This window comes from Centroberyx affinis, unplaced genomic scaffold (genome assembly GCF_046629955.1).
Source record: "Centroberyx affinis isolate AG114_WGS23_722 - 3 ecotype Tasmania unplaced genomic scaffold, CSIRO-AGI_Caff_v1 ptg000283l_1, whole genome shotgun sequence".
Classification (NCBI taxonomy): Eukaryota; Metazoa; Chordata; class Actinopteri; order Beryciformes; family Berycidae; genus Centroberyx; species Centroberyx affinis.
The window spans coordinates 468207-488907 of record NW_027278962.1 but is presented as its reverse complement, the minus strand read 5'-3'; the positions used below and the strand labels follow the sequence as shown (position 1 = coordinate 488907).

Below are 20701 nucleotides of genomic sequence, written 5' to 3'. Positions count from 1 at the left end.
CAGCATCTGTCCTGGTCTTTTTATAGAGGGGTGGGAGTGCTGTAGTTACCCATTCTCAAGAAAACAGTAGCATTGTCACAAACAAGGCTGTTCAACATACAGGGGTTCACAGAGGGGCCAGAATTGCAGTTAAAGTTGGTTTAGTAGCCAGAAACTAATCAGGATAGGTCTATTTCTACTGTTTGCCCCCCTGAAAGCTTCCTCCCTTTCCACTCATAAATGGCATGCCTGTATTGAATTGGCTGTTGGGAACTTGGTTATTTCTAGCAAGGGAGACCAATTTAGGAGTGAGACAGACTACCACACACACTGATTCGGTGCCCATTGGCTGTAGGAATAAATGATGGACCATTTGGGAAATTCACTCCAATTATTAGATCAGATGATAACACGGACAACCTAAAACAGATTACCTCCAAACCTCTGACCATTTGCCACTAACACATTTTGTCTGGGCACAGAAAACCAAGACTTAAATCTGTGATGCTATGAAGTTTTAGTCCCGCTCTTAAGAAAATAAAAATATAGGAGAGTGACTATTGTGCCATGACAGCAGCCCGCCAGAATGAATTTCCCTTCATATAGCCTATAGGTACATTTGGGTGTGAAATAAAGATACTATCCTGTGAGTCCTGAACTCTAAAATCTTGGTTCTCCTTGCTATATTTTTTGGCAGAGAGCATTTCATGTTAACTAATACTGACTGAAACATTAAATAGCCTATATGAATAACCTTAGAATTGCATAAGGGAATAACATAACCTGGTTTGAGTTTTAGGGAGGGTTTCCCCCTTTAAGTCCCACATATTGTGAAGTGGGTGGGTAGATCCCGAGAGGTGAAGGCAATGCTACATAAGAAAGCCCACTTTACGAGCTTACGCATGGGGCGGGCCTTTCATTCATCCAAGTTGGGGGTGTAGGCCACTCAGTCAAAGACAATCAAAGATGTTTGAGTTTCCATGCGCAGTGACCAGGGAGGTAAAGCGCAGACATTATTTCCCCTCCTCCAGCTCCGATCACTCTTACCTCCACACTACTGGGGTTTTAAATCACATCTGATTGGAGGAATCTTTTCAATTAAAAAAAGGGGTCATGTAATGTGACTTGTTTTGCTGGAAGAAAGACGGAAAAAGTAGATAGGACCTGTAGGTGATGATGGATTACTCCAAGGCGCAAATGGTGAGTGTCGACCGACTTTGGCAACGCGTTCACTCGTGTTTGTTACAGTAACAAAGCAAGGAACGATTAATGTAGAAGTTATCAGCGATATTTGCACTTAAACGACGAAGTTTCCAGAGGAATTTGTGTTAAAGTTTTAGAATAGCTGAGGTTTTACGTGAATACCAATGTACGCCTCATGTTTACATTTCTCAGCGTAGCGAAAAGTAGACTAATTGACTCAGTTTTGCAAAATAATTGTAATTTTATTCGTCGATATTTTAAGTAGATTCCATCAAAAAGGCCCACAACAGATCTTCATGAGAAATGTTAGTATCCTTTTATAAATTTATTCTCACGTAAATTAATGAATATTTAATGTATGGTCAACATGAAGCAACCAATCGGCTCCACTTTGATCCACATTGTATCTGCATTTCGGCCCACCCAGCCTCTCTTTGAACAATTTCCACTTGCATTTGAATACGAATTTGTTTGGAGCCAAAAGCAAATTTGTTTAACTTTGAATTACAGACAAGATGCCGGGCATGAAAACTGCAATTTGGTAAAAGTCAAATTGGTCTATATGTAGTCTTCTTAAATTTAGCTGGCAATAATTACAACTGAGGAGGAATCGCTGCAGGACATTTAAAAAAAAAAAAAAAAAGAAAAGATCACTTCCATCTGTCCATGGCTAGATGCACAGTGATGAAAGACATGGGATATTCTCAAAGTAGTTGTTTCCTCTACAATTAATTCTATTTTTTGCCCATAGTCAAGTTTATCTGAGGAGGGAGGCTCAGGAGGAGCAGGCTGCCACCAGGCCAGTCCAGTTGGGGTGAAGCTGGAGGCCGTGATGGAGCAGCTGCAGAGGCAACAGGAGGCCAAGCTGGAGCTCAGCCGGCAAGAGAAACACCTCCGTCAAGCCCAGCTCCTGTTTGCCAAGCACGCCGCTGCAGCAAGGGCTTCTGGGTCCAGACTAGACTCAGCATTATTTGGTAACGGGAGAGATGGGGAGCCTTATCACACAGCGCAACAAAGTATGAACAGCAAAATAGATCCAGAGCTTGTAAAGAAGGAGAGAGATGAAGACTCAGATATGGATGATGATGATGATGAGGAGCAGGACATGGTGGAGCCTGAAGAGAATGATGAGGTGGAGGATGAAGAGGAGGAGAACGGGCCGCAGCACCAGGTGAAGAAGCCTCGACTCCAGCAGGATCCTGCCTTCTCCTTCGCTCCTTACTCCACATCCCACCCACCTGCTGTCAAGCAGCTGACTGCCTCTCCTCCGGCTGTGAAACAGGAGCCTGATGAGAAGGACCTGCTGTCTCCTGTGGGCCAACACTCCTTCACATCACCCAATGGATTTGCAGATTGGGGCTATGACGAGCCATTTAAACAAGTAAGTTGGTTTTGATTTCATTGTGGGAAGGGAGGGTTGTATTTTGTTTCTTTAATGTATATTTTGTGTCTTTAAGAATGATTTCTACAATATATTTTAGATAGTTATAGATATGTCGCATCTGTTTGTAATATCCCTGGCCACTTTTGGACTTTTGGCCACTGCATCCCTTCATCTTACAGAAAGAAAAGGAACATCTGTAGTTCTCCCCCTTTTCATTTTGCTTGCGTGTGTCCCGTCTCTCTTTCATTGTCGGCTTGTCCCTGCTGAGAGTTTGGCACGCCGCTGCCTGGTCTGTTACATGCATTCTCACATGAGGAAGGAGCATGTCCCTTGGGCAGGGAGCCCAAAGTTGATGGTGTTTATTTAACAAGCCAGGTCAGGGATCTCTCCTTCAGCTGTGCTTCACCTCATGTCCCACATTTTTTTTTTTAAACGTGCTCTCGCTGCTGGCCAAACTAATTGGTCTTGGCTGTGGTCCAACCCTAACTGTTTGAGGCCTAACATAGATGGAGCCAGAATGAGAACAGAGGATTAATGAAATGGCCTTACACGCATATTTATGGCCAAGGCACTGGCTTAAAGGGTTAACTATTGTAATAGGTTGCCAGGTAGAGTGGAGGCTTTTTCAGTCACATTGCATCAGCCAGGTCTTCTATATATATGTAAAAATAGCGGCATTAACTACTGAGGTCCAGAGCGAGTATTTATGAGCATGCCTTCCACTGGACACATTCTACTACACTTACTAGTAACAGAAGCTCTCGTCCGCCTGTTCCCTCGTGGATGTGTTTTTTTTCTCCTTCCTTATGAAGGCTGGTGTGATTGGTTCTTCTGTGTGCGTCTCCCCTGCACAGGCCCCACTTCAATACATGATGATTAATGAGGCTTGTGGACGGAGGGACAGCAGGGTTGGTGCGTCATGGCATACCAACAAGTAGCCATAAAGTTTAGTTACAGAAGTTTCAGTGTTTTCTGGAGCAAAATGGGATTTACCAGTATGTGTTATCCGGAGTTTTACACACTGCTCATTCTAGTCGAATAGATATTTCCTATTCCCTTGTTTCTTTTGTCCATTATTGCCTACTTTTTGATATTGTCCCTATCAAATTGCTGGTACTCGTGATGAATTTAAGCTTCATCTCCATTCGCACTTAAAGTTTGGTGTTTATTAGCTTCTTTTTAAACCTTGCCAAGCCCAGAACAATTCACTGCTGACGTAGCTGTAGCACAGTGGATAACTTTGCATAATTTAGCTGTCGCTTGGCAACACTTAATGGGAGCTTTATTCAGCTGCAAGTAATCAATATATTGTGCTGCTACTGGAGTGGTGGGAGTGCTAGTTTTCTTCTTCTCAGGCCAGCACACTCAACCTGTGGCACATTAAACATGTTTCTCCTGTTTTCATTAAAAAACCTCAGTAGATACTATTTTTAAAACATCTTACCAGGGGTCAGAAATGGTTTGGATTGTGCCATTTCCTTTGCCCTAACCATCAGAAATGTCTTGGATGGAATATGAACCCTCATTTATCATCTAAAGAGACCCTCTAATCTGGCCTTGGAGGAGACAACAGAGTAATGCATTTGCTGTGATGTGTCATTATTTCTGACCTTCTAATTTGCTTCATGTAGTCAACTTTGGATGCGTTTTCATTATCTAGAAAGGAGGCTTGTAGGAGCTGGATTGTATTATGTGGATCTGTACATTACCATTCATGATTGTTTGTAGTAATTGATTTCTTACTTTCTTACCTTTAATCAAAGTTAGGGTGAAAAGCTGCAATATGTTTGTTTGTAGCATCGCCAGAGGTGTTACTGTAGGAATACTATGGAGCTTTGCAGGCTTTACTGAAATGGTGTGCAGCCTATAGCCAAGCAGGACATTAAATTTGTTTGCCACTTTGCCTAAAATGTAAAAGCACCTTTGTCCTTGCGTCTCAACCTTTGCACATGTTTGCCATGTTCATCTAGCTTGTACTTAGTTGGCATGGTTGTCTTTTACTGGTGGTCTTTTACTCTTGTTTTCTTTATAATTTACTTTTTCCTTCACTTAATTGGATAAATAAGCATCTTTGAGGAGTTTAACATGCTGTACAAGCCTCGCCACGCTGGACAATCATTGTTGAAGCCTTGTGTGCGGTCTGCCTGCAAACCCTTAAATGTGTAGTATGGGCGGGATAAAGAGCCCCAGCTGCTCTCAGTCCAGCCCACAGCACAGCGAGGGGCCAGATAAATTATTTTGACTTGGACAGCAGACTGAAGGCCCAATAATTTGATTTGGATTAAAAATTTGGTCCCCCCTGCGGTTACATTGAAATGTGATCGGGGATAAGTTTTCACTGCAGCTCTGCTGGAACCGCTGTACGATTGTAATGAAGCTCATTATAAGAGTTAGTTTGCATTTTCCAGCAAATGGAAAGCATTATAGCAAATAGTTTTTTACTGAGTGTATTACATTTTGTAGGGATTCATTGCATTGCACTTGACAATTGACAGTTGTGTACATTGTTAAGCCATTTCAAATTCATGTTTTAAATGTATTTTTATATGGATTGGTTGAACAAACATAAACCTGCAGAATTAAGTGAAACTAAAGTTGATAATTCAATACTATGTTGAATTATAGTAATATGATTAATAATAATCTGGTACAGTGTATTTACAATATGTAAAATAAAAGATATTAACCAGTTTTCAAAACTAAACAACAGAAAACACTTTCTGACCTACATACTGAATACTATCTGGATTCCCAGGGCTACATGTGTGAAAGCTCTGTAAGCAATTAACTGAAAGGTCTTTGTTAATAGATCCACAGTAGGTCTCACTTGCTCATCAATAAGGGGGGAAGGGATTTATTTTCACTTGATGGCCAAAAGACTGGGATGTTTATCTACCTTCCCATCAATAGGCTTGCTGCTGGGGGAGTAGAAGTCCCTTTTATTAGAAAGGCCAAGCTGAAGCCATTAGATGTGTCAACAACTCTGCCACCAGTGTGACTTCTTGTGGGGGATGTTTTGTCTGTTAAACTCCAACATGGATGTGTAGAATTATATAGCCAGCACAGCTACAAACAAAGAAAAAAATCCTTGTTTTTACTGGCAGCCATTACAATGTCATGGGGAGGTTGAATGTATGTAAGCGTTTGCAGTTTGAATGGTGTTTTTAGTGTAAACATGAAGCAAGTCATGCATTGAATGAAAGCCAACTGTTATTGGTTACAGTGTATTTTATAGCTCAAGGACTGAAATGGTATCATTATGAGCCCCAGTGGATCTGATCAGGTTACCATACCAACCATTTGGTGGATGGAGTAATGTCTCTAGAGTATAAATACAAATGCAAATATGGATTAAATAATCTAAAAACATGTGGGAAGTTATAGTAGTTATTTTGTAGAACTACAAGCATGATAATTGAAGCAACTGGGAAAAACATTTGTTTCTGTCAAATACAATAACACACCATGTTTATGTCTAAAACATACATGATGTATGTTTTGATATGGAACAGGCCTGGCATGAAAACTGACTGATTTGCATGTGAGCAATGACCTTTTCAATAATGTAAGAGTGAAGCTTTCAGCAAGCAAACTAATAATAAATATGATACAGAAAACCAGTGTTTGACAAACTCTGACTAGATCGCCTATAATCCGAGACAAAATCATAATGTCAGTTTGGGACAAAAATGGAAGAGACTGTAAACATATAAAATCTATCATATAAATTGAATTGTAAAGGCAAACTATTCTTAAGATGCGTACTTTTTTCTACCAGTCATCTTTGATTTTCATACTTGCATCATGGGGCTCTGTGTGTGCGTTAGGGGGACAATACCTCTCAGCAGGCTTTTCCACACTGTTGCACACACTAGTCTCCTGCTCTCAACTCACATTCTTTTAAACTTAAACTGTCAAACAGCATGTAATGGGAGGGGGGGGGCATAATGTGTCACATTAAACTACTTAATGAGCATGGTGCCTATCATTAATTTCCCTTTTACTGTACTGTTCCTGGTTTTAAACAGACGCTCCCTCAAAACAGATTAAACTACTGTATACACACTGAGGCGATACAAGCAGCCAGATGCTCCCTTTGCCCAGCTGTTCAACTATGCGGCAGGACGGTCTGATAGTGGCTTCAGTGCTGGGAAGAGAACAGGTTTAGATGCAGTAGGAGGGAAGCACAAAGTCCAGAGACCTTGAGCAGAACATGACAAATAATGTGAAGCTTTAAATAGGAACGGTATCATATGGAGGACATAATATCCAAGTGTTTGTTTCATTTTAATATCCGTCCATTGCCTGAGGTTTAATATTGAACTTTCCCCATAGCTGGTAGTCAGTGTAGAAAGCAACAGCACATGCCATGTGGTGGATTTAGTTTTATCCAAAGTGCCTTACAGTGCCATTGGGTTGATCAGTTGGAGTTAAACCCCTAAACCTGCCTGTATTAGTGCCATGCTCTCCCCATTGAGTTATATAGGACCATAGAAAATAGACCAGGGGCTATGGGAGAATCTGGAGAACTGGCTGCTTACTAACCATTTCTCTCTGCTTGTGTGCTTTCAGAGGGGAAGTTCCAGCTGGGCTGAGGAGAACGATGGAGGGAAAGCAAGAGGAGAACCATCCAGGGACTTTGCCAAGGTCAGTCAATTTTGGCGGATATATATGTATGTAAACAAGAAAATGCCTGAAATGATTACAGAGTGCAACTTGATTAGCTTGTCGCTGATGATGGTTTTCAACTTGCAGCTTTATGAACTGGACAATGACCCAAACCGGAAGGAGTTTCTGGATGAGCTGTTCATCTTCATGCAGAAACGAGGTAAAGACTCATTTTCGAAGGCTTGATGTTTTGCACGACCTTGATTTGTTTTTGTATGGCCGAGGGAGCTCTTATCATATTAATTATTTGTTCCTCTCTTACATTCATAAATCTTTGTTTTCTATTGAACAAAACAACTAGTGTTCCTAAAAAAGGCACTGCTGCCACAACAGTTGCTGGACCCCATTCTGTTTTTCAAGATGCTTATTTGATACTGAACGAATACTAATTTTACCAGCAGGAACTTTTTGAATGCTTGCAATTGCTATTCACGAGCAACTGTAAGTAAACTAACAGTCGACTCGACGCCTCCACCCTCATCTCCACATCCCCCCCCATCCCCACTGTGCAAACCTTAATTCATATTGAGTGTTGAGAGCAAAAGGTGATGCAGTAGTACCAAACCCCTCAATCATAAAAAGGTGGGTCAGAGTGGAGGGCTGACTCAGTAGATCTTGAATGAGATGAAAAGTGGTTGCCATTAGGGATAATTGGCTTATATTATGTGTCCATTTTGACAAGCACAGTTTTCTAGTGCCATGTATATAATTACTTCGTGAAGAAGCTTGGATAAGCCCCTGTTATTAGTCATTGGAAAATATATTCTGTATTTTCTCGATTGATTCGCATTTACTGGTTTTATGGTCATTTACAGTGAATTGCTGGCAAATATTGACAGTTGACAGGTTTGAGTTTGAGGGTTCGCTGCATTTGTGAGGTTTGTTGCATTATGGCTAATTTTCTACTGACACAGATTTTTTTATCTTGCATTGCAGCCCCTTTTCCCTTCTGTTGGCAGTTGCTCCAGTCACAGTAATAAGTGGTTATGGTGCCATGTGGAGCACACTACCAATAAGAGCACACTGCCAATTACATACAGCCCATAAACACTACTCTCCAACTAGTCATCCAGCCCGAAAATGTGTGTAAACTCTTCCCTTGCATGCCACCGTATAGTAAATGGTGATTGAAATGGCAGCATGGCAGCTTTATCTCTAAGAATTTTTTACACTCACTAATTGCTCTTGTACAAAAAAAGGTTTGTTTATAATTTTGTTTATAAGCACTTATAAAAAGATTTTATTTTTATATATTATATAAATATTATTTCAAAGTCTAAATGAGTAAGAAAAATCTAGTTTGGAAATGTATTCAGATCTTTATATTTATTATCATATAAATTGCTAGAGCTTAGTTAAACCACAGCAAAACAAACAAACAAAATGTGAAGAAAGTCAAGTGAGTGAATACAATCAAGACCTTCATTTAACTGTCTAGTATGTAATATAGGTAAAAACAAAATGTAATCTTTCTGTGCAATTGTTTTTATTTAATTCAGATAGTCTAGTAGTTGTCTAGCACTGTCCTGCATTAGGTATGTTAAATGCTTAACCAGACTGATTTCATCTAGCTGTTCTTAGATTAACACAAATCCTAATGTGTCAAAAGTAGATGAAGTCAGTCACCACCCTATCAGCAATATTTACTCATTTAGAAAAAAGAGGTCATGGCTGGTTTAAGCATGTGTGTGTGCGCCATGTGTTCATCTAAAGTAAGAAGTAATCTTATTTCTGCAACTGCTTTTGAGCCCCCTTCATTAATTGGCTTTATTCCAAAGCAGGATTGGAAGGGTTAGCTGTCAAGCCTTAGATTGGCAGGCACTGCTGGCCCTAAAATCACCCTTCCCCCACTTCTCAAAGCAAAGCAATAACAGAGCAGTTGTGTGGATTTATCCCCACCCCCATCCATTTGAAATAAGCTTCATTAGACCGGTCTATCCGCACAGATTACATGCTGTCCCACTTTACCTAATCTTAACCTCTGACCCTGAGGTAGACAGGTCAGAATCGCATATGTATGGCTGCATCCTCTGCTTCCTCCTTGTCCAGGTTCCTGTCCATGATGTTGTTGCAGGGGAACCTTGTTTTTCTCAACTTCTGTGTTAAGAACACTGATTTGTGTTGATTCTGGACCCTAAGATTATGTAAAATGTGAAAATGGGTGCACGTTATTCAGTGCTCTATACACTCAATTTACATTTGCATACAGCCAATATCTTATTATCCCCCTTATGCCCATATAGTAGACCAGACAGTTTGAAAGTCTAACATTTAGGTAAACATGGTTTGTGGGGCATGGATCTTTACTGGCCTCCCTTTTTTCCTGCAGTCCACTCTGCTTTATGTCTGGAGTGAAGATGAAGTAAAGATGAGAAGATGAAGTTGGACTTCCAGCTCTAAAAAGGCAAAATGAATTAATATATTTCATTGCATTCATTCAGGAACTCCTGTGAACCGCATCCCCATCATGGCCAAACAGGTGCTGGACCTGTACAGGCTCTACAAGCTTGTGACAGAGAAGGGAGGCCTGGTGGAGGTCATCAACAAGAAGATCTGGAGGGAGATCACCAAGGGTCTCAATCTCCCCACCTCCATCACCAGTGCAGCCTTCACCCTGCGCACCCAGTAGGTGTCTCTCTTTCTTTTCTCATTCTCTTTATTGGAAAACAGTTGGGACAATCGAAGGAAAAAAAGGAGTGTAGCAAATGATAATGTAGTAACTGTTGGATAATGCAATAACTTGTCAAGTTGTAATAAAAATGTCTTTCTGAATGGGTGAAAATGTAATATATCCTATTATTGTAATAAATTGTATCATATTAACCCACAATTATTACTTCAAAGGGATGTAACATTTTTAACTGACATCATCAGTTAAAAATATGTTACACCAATTAATAAATACCAGTTTGATGTAGAAATGCGATGTTATTACATTATTATTTATGACACTAATAGGTTTTACTACGTTTTCAACCCATTGAGAGACATTTTATTACATTTTGACAAGTTATTACATTATCTGACAGTTATTGCATTATCAGTTGCTACAAGGAAACGTTTGAGTTATTTATACATTTTGAAGACAGATATGTTGACAGTAATGTTTTAAGTGATAAAATGTTTAACAATTTTAAGTTTGAATATATCTGAGGACACCTGTATGTATGTTGTGTTTGTTGTAGAGCCAGAATCAGAATCTGGTTTTAGAATATCTAAAGAAAGGCTTTAAGAGATTCTGGCTCAATGATTCTTCATTAATCCATTTTATTTCACATTAATCTCAGTGTTGACTTTGACTTGGAGGGAAAATCCACCTTCAAACAGAATTCAGCTTTGGCTATTATCTTGAACAGCTGGGTCAATATTTATGAATATGAACAACTCTCCCACAGCTAGAACAAACACCTTGTACGCACTTATAGAAGTGCAGAAGCTTCTCTGGTAATGTTTGCTTTCACAACTTCAGTGACTTTTTTTTTTTTTTAATAATGTTGGCATTGATTATGCACTCATAGCAGCATGGCAGGCAGTAAATGCATGAGCTGAAATCTTACATTTTTTTCTAGACCTTTCCTCATTGCTTACTGAGACAAAACCTTTGCACCTTTACAATAATGTTGAAAAGTAATTTGATAGTATAGATAAATATATTAAACCCACCAGATTTTCTCGCTTGCTGAGATTAGTTTGGAATTGTTTTCATGCTGTGTGTGTGTGTGTGTGTGTGCAAGTCTACATGAGATAGAGAGGATAACATTTTGATAACTGTTAAAACCCCTAAAACCCCTCAGCAGTATTCAAATGGTTTCCAAAGCATCATCTTTTAAATCTCCTCTTAAAACACATTTTTAATAGACTTGCTATTATGTAACGATATTTTATTTGTGTTGCCCAACCTTTTTATGACCCTGCCTTGTCTCTATATTTCTTGTTTTATTGATTCTGCTGTTGTTTTTCCTTTTTTTTTAATCCTTTGTAAAGCGTTTTGTAACTGTGTTTTGAAGTGCTATACAAGTAAAGATTATTAATATTATTATTATTATTATTGTTATTATTATTATTAAGAATATTATGAAACTGTTCCATGTAGGTATATGAAGTACCTGTACGGCTTTGAGTGTGAGAAGAAAGGACTGAGTTCTCCAGGTGAGCTACAGGCGGCCATCGACAGTAACCGTAGAGAGGGCCGGCGCCCGAGCTACAGCAGCAGCCTGTACCGCTACTCTCCCTCCCCCAGCTCCGCTCCCCACTCCCTGCTCTCTTCCCCCAAGATGCAAACCCCCCCCACCGGACACAACGGCCTCAATTCATCCCTCAGCCCGTCTTTCAAGAGAAACGCAGGTATGTGTAAGTGTGTGCATCCATGTTGAGATTTGCATTGAAAAGTCTCCCTAGCCAAACAGCCTTTCTTTAGGGGGGGGGGGGATCTAATTCAGTTTCAAAACTTAGTGGCACAGATCTGAAATCTGTCATATTTTCTGTCATATCTCAAAGAAAACTTGGTGGCACTCTGATCATGATCTTAAAAATCCTTATGCCTAATAGGAACATATGAGTTTCAAAATATGTTTGATCCAGCGTGGCTTCCATTGTACCTCAAACCAGTCCATTAGAGCGCTCTTATCGGATTCTTAAAGCACTTTTCAACTTTTGATGATATTATTGAGCCATGAATGAGCTTCTACCTTGCCTCTGTTCAGTGTGACCTTGTGATGAACCAAGCGGGCGTGGGATACTTGAAATAGTACAAACTCTGTCAAAACGTAAAATGTAAATTGAGACAGATGTTTTTTTTCAGGATTTCAGGTTTATTGGAAACAATTACCATTTATTTCTAAAAGGAGATTGCTGTTTTCCTCTATGCTTTTTTCCCTGTTGCTTTCCTGATCTCCACCCTGTTTTTTTAATGACATTTGTAACAGTTCTTGTCTCTTTGATTTGCTCCATCAGATGACATTTCCACGCCCATATTACCCAGCCGGCTGCCCATGGCGCTGGCACTGGGCCAGCAGCAGCAGCTGGCACAAGCTGCCACCCTGGAGCATCTCCGAGAGAAGCTGGAGAGGAGCGCTGGGGGGATTGCAGCCGACGGTCCAGAGAGGAAGATGGCGAGGCTCGCAGAGGAGCAGCAGCGTCTTATGCAGCAGGCCTTCCAGCAGAACCTCCTGGCCATGGCCTCTCACTTCAACCCTATGAACCTCAAACTGAACAACGGCCACGGTGAGTTGCATTCGCTCTGACTACACAGACATACCGTACAGTATGCTGTTCCTCGTCATTACTGACCATGATGTTGGGAAAGTCCATGACATTGAGTGTTTTCTCGTTCAGCCACAGAAAGCAAACAGGACCTGTCTCTGAGCATCTCCACTAACGGAGCTGCCAGTATCAGCGTATCTGTGGAAGTCAACGGCACCCTTTACTCAGGTGAGTCATTAAATTGTTAAAGCAAACATGGTTTTGGCCTCTGGTCTGTGTTTGGTTTGGCAGGTGGTACTAAGCAAGTGTTTTTGGGCCTGTTGGCAGAAACCAGTGCATGAGCAGAAACTGTCACATCTATGGCAGTAGACAGGACAAAAATAGACGATACAATTTCTTCAAAATTCCAAAGGGAGAAATGAAACGAGCAAGAAATTGTGCAATTTCTTCAAAAGTGACAAGCTAGTCATATAGTGCATGCATAGTAATGGCTAGTTTACCTCTGTTTTTCATTATAATCTTATCCCCCAACTCTCCACTGCAGGAATGCTGTTTGCCCAGAAGTCACCTGCAGCTGCTGTGGCGTCGCACACCATAACTCCTGCAGGAACAAGCGGTTTCAGCGCCCTCTCCTCACACAGTCCCTCCTCTTCATCCTCCTCTTCCTCAAAGGGACCAAATTAAGGCTCACTCCTGGTGTTTAAATCTGTCCTTAGTGAAATAATTGAATGATATACATACCTCTCTTGTCAGACAAGAACTATATGGACTGTAACTGTATTGATATCTAGTTGTACACATTTGGCTTCCCATTTGTACACTTAAGCAATGCAGTCATTTGGGGAATCAGCTAACTCACAAAGCGATTAGAACTCTTTGTAGTGTTGTTTTTCCGTTATTTTGACAATATAATATGCTTTAAATGAGAATCTTATCAGGAGGACATTGATATATTTGACCTTAAAGGCTTCCAAATTAATTAAATGTAGATTCAGGTAACAGTTTACCTTAGTGCCTGTTAGAAGCTATTTTGAAACGTAGCGATATATTCATGTCTAAAGGGCTTGGCTTCGAAAGGTTTGTTCAAAAGCATCTTTAGAGCAGAAAACTGCATGGTGAGTGCCCATGCTCAGTCTCTCTAGCTGTCTACTATAGTATGTATAGCAAGATATCTGACCATTCTGCAGCCATCGCTTTCCATAGCCATCAACAAAACAACTTAGTTGCCAAAGTGCAGCTAATGAAGACCAAAAAAAGCCATAGCTTGACGTCATAGCTCCCATCTGTGACCATTTTGCTGCAGCCATTTTGTATCCCGCCTAGTGAACATTTGGTCTGGAACATTTGGGACAGACTGCTGTGAGTGAAAGCAATCCATACTTTTGGTAGCAGCTCCGAGGGATGAATTGTGTTTTCAGTGTTCCGCAGAAAGCTTGTATCTCGGAAATATCAAACAGGATTTGGAGAGAAACTGGTTGGTTCTTTTCATTGGTTTGGACATTTTACACTGCACTGTTAATGATTTGGCTTGGTCTCAAAGTTTTCATAACTTTGAGACCAAGCCAAATCATTAATTCATTCATTACATGTCAGCTGTCAATTAAAGGCAAAATTTGAAATGCAAGGTTTCTGCTGGAAACTATATCTGAAAGGGAAGTGATAGAACAGTTACCTCATTTGACTTTCCATGGTGGGAAGTAACTTTCTCAGGAATTTCCTCTGGAGCAGGGTGGACTCCTCACTGTTCACTCATCACTGGTGTACTGTATTTCATACTGTATTGCTGTGTTGTATTTTATACTGTACCCAAACACAGAGAATGTATCTTTAATGACCTCAAGCTTTGATCTGAAGAGCATGTTGACATTTGAACACTGAAACGGCGCTACCTCACTCTTTTAGAGAGATATGCAATACTTAATGCAGCATATGTTGATTTTTGGTAATCTGCATAATTTGTGCTGAAATATATTTGGACAATCAAGTAGACATTATCATATCTCTCAATGCAAACAAATGTCTCTCTGAACTCAACAAGTCTTGATGTTAAAGTCTGTTTTGGTCTTTGCTTAATGTATTTCCTATATGGACATGGCCATGAGGAATAAAAAAATCTTATGTGTAATGTAGGAAGACTCTGCATTCTTTTCCACAAAATCTGTGTTGTGTTTGCTAAATCCTCAGTGCTTTTGCATTTATGGACATTGGCTGAAGGATAACAATCTTAGAAATCTTGATATTTACGCTGTTGGAATATTTCAAGGAAGATCAGGATTTCATGTGGCATGCTTATGACCCCTTTAATTTTGTATGTCTTGTCATAATTTCCATTGGGCTGTTGAGGCTTGAACAACATGTGTGGCCTGAAATGTGATAGAAAAACACCATACTGTATGTCCAGTATGTGCATGGCCAGATGGGGGTAGCATTACCTCCTGTGCAGAGGCCATTTCAAGTTCAGGGGTATCTGACATGCATAACTCTGCACATTTTTCATTATTTCCAATTGACCATCACCTTGATGTCAAACCAGTTGAGCTTCTCTCTACTCATCTTAAACCAGGAACCTGAACTGGTGAGCAATGAGGAACAAAGTTATTTGTTTCATTAAGCAGTTCCTAAGGCTTTTATTGCTAAGTGATTATATAAAATTAGTTTTTGAAGTTGGATGGATAACGATCCTGATGTATTACTTTTCACATTCTTCATATTTCACAACCAAGTGAAATCAAGCAGATCAAGTCAAAAGCTATATAGTGTGTTTATGTGTGACTGGGAGAGGAAGTGAGATTCTGTATTGAGAATTAATTCCTGAACTCTGGTGTGCAGCAGACCTATTGACAGAGGCTATACTAATGGAAGCAACAGCTTGTGGGGCGGGGGATGGGCCGCAGGATTTACTGTTGGGATAGACGTTCTATAGTGACTCCGCTGGATTGGCATCTGGAACACTGCAGAGGGAAGATGTTACAGGCACGATGAGAAGTATTATGAGATGGGCGTCTCCACCCACAGGCCCCACCCTCCCAGGGAGAAATATTACTGGTCAAGTCTGTCTGTAGATGAGGGCATCACTGTCCTGGCACAAGACTGAAAGGAACCACAGAGGAGAGTTGGGACTGCAAGATGATCTTTCAGCTTTGAACAGGGAAGAAACATTTCAGCTGCTACTGGGTGCTTGATGATAACCTGTGGGAGCCGGTCCATCCTATATGAGAGAGAAATCCTTCTATGAACTCCACATAATGTGCAGGTTCCATGTTTCTCATCATTTTGCCTTGTTGCTAAGGCAAAGTGGAACCTTGTGACACTAAATACCCAAGGTGTTTTGATGGGAGCATGTACAGATGTTTGGTTTGTGTGCCTGTGTGACTTTATCACTCCAAAAACAATGGCTTACACTGATCCTCTGAAGCACAAATATATGTGGAAACAGGATTGAAACTGCGGGTCTTTTCAGCTTCTTTCAGCCAGAATGCATTTTCATCAGCCGAGCAAATGATCCTCTCTAAGGGGATTTGGAGATGGAGTGAACTGCTGTTCTCGGTCCTCTGTGTTTCTGTGGATATTTACTCAGGATAGGCTGAGACAGACACTGGCACCATGCCTTACCATGATGAGGAGTACCCAGGTCAGCCGCTCTGGCAGTCTGTGCTGCTGTTCTGCTGTAAGGGCATGATCGAGGGCATCATGGTCATACTCTTCTTCTGGCTTCTGGTGCAGGTTCTTTTCACCAAACAATTAGAAGGTATGGATTTACAATATTGAAATATGGAGCTCATCTGGCTCATATGCAGAAGTACCAGTCAAAGGTTTGGACACATTGGATTGAATGTATGTTTTTTATTATCTTAAAGCCATTTTGTTCTACAGGCTTATGCATAAATGCTTGAAATCTGATTTTTAGACAAATGTAAATATAGAAGTTTATGCCTATGTATGAATTTCTTTCCAAAACCATTGCCTTTCCATCAAGGCTACTTTAAAGCATCTAAAGTGTAAGATAGTTTTTGGTCACTGCATCCATTTGTGAATTCAATTTATGTTATTTCATAGATTTGATGTCTTTACTATTATTCTAAAATGTGGAAAATGGTCAAAATCAAGAAAAAGGTGGTGTGTCCAAACTGCTGACTGGTAGTGTAATTGAATTAAAACAGTAGCAATATTCTGTGTTATCCTCATGTAATCCAGGGTTGCATGAGGATTAATTATATCAGTGTTTTGAAATTGTTGGTATCTAACTGGCATAAATTCAATTTCTTATGTCTGCAGTTCACCTCCAGATTCTGCTTTTGGTTGGCCTGATAGTTTTTTGTCTGTGTTTGATCCTGGGATGTATTCTGTGCTGGAGGAAGAGTGACATTTGTCCATTGAATGACAAAGAGCCTGTGACATCACCACCAGCTCCTGCTGAGCCTGTGACCCTCGCCCAGAACCCGCCCCTCTCAGCAGCCACAACAGCGGCCAGGCAGCAATACGAGGAGCTGGATGGAGATATTGTGGAGTTTCCCTCCACGTTCAGCAGCCCTGCCCCTTCAGAGGGTGAATGTGCCTCTCTGCCATTCTCTTCTCGTGCCTGTGCGTCCTCTGAATGGAAGGAGCACCCAAAGTCCTACTTTTCCCTGCGCCGCCTCAGCACCCCACCAATAACATCTCCCCTCTATAAGCCCATAGGTCACAGCCGTGCTTCCTTGCCTATATTTCCCAAACTGGGACTGTTGTCCAAAACACGCATGGTTCTAGAGAGACGCTGCACTGTGACTGGTGACAGTATTTCTTACAGTGAGCACAGCAGGCTCACCGGCCCCGGTGCTGGTCCTCCCTCTGTGGCTGAGGAACCGATCCCACTGGCTCCACTGTGCTATGGCTCCGGTGCCAGCTGCAGACAGCCAACCTCACCAAACCCCTGCCTCCACTTCACTGTGGCCTTCTCTCCAGAGCAGCAAACCCTGACTGTGACTATTCTCAGCCTCACTGGGACGCCCCACAGACTGGAGGATGTGTCTGTGCTGGGCAGCCTGCCCCCTCTGTACCCCTGTCCCATGCGGGCCTCCGTCCAAAGCAGCCTCAGTCCTGAGTCCCACAGCCTGGTGCTGGTTTTGAAGGTGAGCTCTGTTAAGGAGCTCCAAAAGTGCGTTCTCAGAATAGCTCTATACACACGGGAACTGCTGAGCCGGAGAGGCTCCACACTGGGTGAACTGGAGGCCCAGTGTGGAGGAACAGACTGGAGAGCAGATCATCCTTTTCACTTCACTAAAGAGCTTAGTCCAAGCAAGAGGATGCTAAAAAAGGTAATGCTCTATTGAATTCACATCTATGCGGGGGAGATGATTTTATGATAAAGATACATGGAGATTAGGGCAATGTGTTGAAAAGACCATTACCATGGAAAGTTTAGCAGGCAGAAGTTAGCAGGCAGAAGATAAGAGCGAAATTGAGTCAAATGATTGTTTTGTTTTGCTAGTATCCTAGTAGTGAAGTGTTTTTTTTCTAAGTTCATTCACATGTACATTACCCATTAGTATACTTGACACATTTCAAAGCACCAGCCTTATGATTCTTCATCTCCTGATTGAACATTTTCTCTCTGCTCTGAACTTATGCCCTTTGACTCCAGAGTCTGAACTCCCCGGATGCACTGATGAGCAAGGGGCTTAGCTGCCCACCACAGATCTTAGGTCAGCTCTTCATTTTGCTTCAGTATCAGACTCTGGCCCACCGCATCAAAGCCATGGTCCTCAGAGCAGATAACCTAGCCACCCTCACTCATATGCCAGCAGCATCAGGTAAAAATAACTTTTGATGACATCAGTATGTATGGCAACCAGGAGTTGACAAAATGTACAGTATGTTTACCAAAGGATCCCTTAAGGACATGCATAGAGACATTATATAAGCTGCGTGGGCAGAACTGACTTTTGCTTTTCAGGGGCGGAGGTAAAGTAAGTCCCTATGTTTGCTTTTAATGTTTGAGGATTAAATGATGTCTTACAGGATCCGAATGCGGCAGGAGATCATCCTCTTTTTTTAATGACATTGTGATTTAATCCCTCACTATTCACAATCCTCCAGAAAATGTTCCAATCCTCTCCAACCTCTAGATCTCTGGTCTTGGTCTGCATTAGCCTGTCTATGCAGATTTTTTTCTGCAGACAAACAGATCCTACGTAATGCATGGCCATTACATTTATGATATCTATTTCATTTTCAGTATGTCACACCGACATGACTTGGGCACATATTTCATTCATTTCTGACATCACATTCTTAACATTTCTGGTCATAAATGCTTAGTTTATGTGGAGCAGTCAGTATTTCTCTGAACAGAAATGAAGAGTAAATTGACAGTTCTGTTCTTTCTTCTTTTACACATCCTTTGTCCAGTTTATACTAGACTTTACCTGATACTGTATCTACATGAGAATAGGTGGTGTGAGGATTTGGATTTTTCTTGTTAGCCTTATGTGATGTAATTTTCCAACATTTCCTCCATCTGAAATTTGTATTTTAGCGCTGATAAAATAACTCAAATAATGTATATTTGGAGATAAATGGCTGTAGGACTAACTGACCACAGTTAAAAACGTATTTTTGACCTCAAGCTATGTTGAGGTCAAGTCTTGTTTTTTTTTTGTCATATGGACAGTTTGTAATTTTGCCAATCAACCAAACAGCAAATAGTATGAGAAGGCCATTCCATTTCAATATCCACTCCAATCTCAATTTTCATGTTTGAATGTTCATCAATCAATAGAGTTCTCCAGACTGTAGGATGTTTGTGTACCTGTCTACAGATTACCAGGTGGTGATCAATCTGCGCCATGAGGGAGTAGTGATTGGCAGCAGAGAAACCAAGGCAGCGTTCAGCACTGTGTGGAATACTCCTTTCTTGTTTGACCTTCCTCCAGGAGACATCAGCCATCTGCCCCTCATGCTGGAGTTCATAATCATGCAGGTAAGAATTGCTTTGGAAGTGTCCATTTGCAGAATAAGATTTTATTGCAGAATTATTAATTATTCAGTAAACAGAGATGAATACCTGCATTTAACTGCATTTTAATTGTCCTACCAAGTAAATGAAAAGAGCATAACTCAACATTCCTGCTCCTCTCTTATGTGACAGAATCAGGTCCAGTCAAAGAGCAAAGTGCTTGGTCGAGTCCTAATTGGTTCGGAGGCTCCAGAGGCGGGACGTGCACACTGGAGGGACATGTGCAGCCAGGACCAGGTGGAGCGGGCGCGCTGGCACACCGTGCAACCAGAGCCGCTATAGACAGAGAAGTCTGTGCTGTCAAACCTGTTTTGTGCCCAGTGGGTGAGAGAGGTGAGCCCAGTCTGACTCTGTGGGCACTGGAATATCCAAAATGGGGCATTATAGGTTTGCCATGAAGCGCACACAGCTGTGCTCAGCTATATCAAATGACAGACTTTACTGACGCTGCCCATCTGATGGTGGATATCTGAGCAATTAGAGGGGAACACAGGATTGTGTAATACTTTACAATGGCCTTATTCCAGTGTATTAACTTGTGTATTAACCTATGGGAAAGTATTGTAAATGCACAATATTACTGTGTAAGTACTTAATGAAAATCTCTCTCATACATAAAGTGTTTACAAAGGTGGAAGAAGTAATGTAAGTACAATTTTCATTAAATACAATTTTAATGATTTACTTACACGTGTACTTGCAGTACCTTTCCATATAACACAGGTTAGTAGGCCTACACTGGAATAAGGTTGTTATAAAGCATTTGATCTACCTACTGGACTGTGCACAATTCTGGATATCAATTATCAAGCCAAAATGGGTAATTACTTATGAGAGTGACAAAATGGAACACTTTGAAAACCATTCAGTCTCTTTCCCAGTATATACTTAGAGAAGAAAAGCATAGTGGTTAGTGAACTGAATAATATGGTCTGCATCCAGAAATATCCTATTAAACAAACACTATATGGTTGCGCTACATAAGGTTCAATCCCCGTGACTAAATGACACATTTCATCATTCAATTGTGTGAGTAACACGAAATACACACTAATGAACTTAATATTCTCTCATGTATATCTGTAAATGCACAATTCCTGAAAAATGATGTGAATAACCATATCATGTTACATAAATAAAACACACTTCAGCCTAAAGTAGTCTTAATAGCTTGGTGATTGGTATTAGCACTACTGTCTGAAATAAAACTGTTCAAATTCTTGCCATTGTTTTTTATTTTACATCACTCAGTGTGATTTTCTCTTAAGGAT

At 40.9% G+C, this 20701-nt stretch overlaps 2 protein-coding genes across 2 annotated transcripts; both read left to right on the top strand.

Annotated features, from left to right (window-relative positions):
- Positions 1-1049: 1049 nt before the first annotated feature.
- Positions 1050-13120, top strand: LOC139639916 (AT-rich interactive domain-containing protein 3A-like). The gene is made up of 9 exons (XM_071514072.1): positions 1050-1179; positions 1934-2563; positions 7139-7213; positions 7322-7394; positions 9676-9859; positions 11328-11578; positions 12188-12457; positions 12569-12664; positions 12981-13120. Exons 1-9 carry the CDS (start codon positions 1153-1155, stop codon positions 13118-13120), a joined length of 1746 nt encoding a protein of 581 aa, XP_071370173.1. The 5' UTR covers positions 1050-1152.
- Positions 13121-16039: 2919 nt separating this feature from the next.
- Positions 16040-19712, top strand: LOC139639980 (synaptotagmin-11-like). The gene is made up of 5 exons (XM_071514147.1): positions 16040-16184; positions 16712-17730; positions 18057-18225; positions 19234-19394; positions 19563-19712. Exons 1-5 carry the CDS (start codon positions 16040-16042, stop codon positions 19710-19712), a joined length of 1644 nt encoding a protein of 547 aa, XP_071370248.1.
- Positions 19713-20701: the final 989 nt, after the last annotated feature.

Excerpts from the sequence above, each read along its gene's own strand:
- LOC139639916 (XM_071514072.1), top strand. The coding sequence starts at position 1,153 with ATGATGGATTACTCCAAGGCGCAAATG. Across the intron at positions 12,458-12,568 it reads CAAACTGAACAACGGCCACG|CCACAGAAAGCAAACAGGAC; the intron begins GTGAGTTGCATT and ends TTTCTCGTTCAG. Across the intron at positions 12,665-12,980 it reads CAACGGCACCCTTTACTCAG|GAATGCTGTTTGCCCAGAAG; the intron begins GTGAGTCATTAA and ends TCTCCACTGCAG.
- LOC139639980 (XM_071514147.1), top strand. The coding sequence starts at position 16,040 with ATGCCTTACCATGATGAGGAGTACCCAGGTCAGCCGCTCTGGCAGTCT. Across the intron at positions 16,185-16,711 it reads TTTCACCAAACAATTAGAAG|TTCACCTCCAGATTCTGCTT; the intron begins GTATGGATTTAC and ends TTATGTCTGCAG. Across the intron at positions 17,731-18,056 it reads GCAAGAGGATGCTAAAAAAG|AGTCTGAACTCCCCGGATGC; the intron begins GTAATGCTCTAT and ends CTTTGACTCCAG.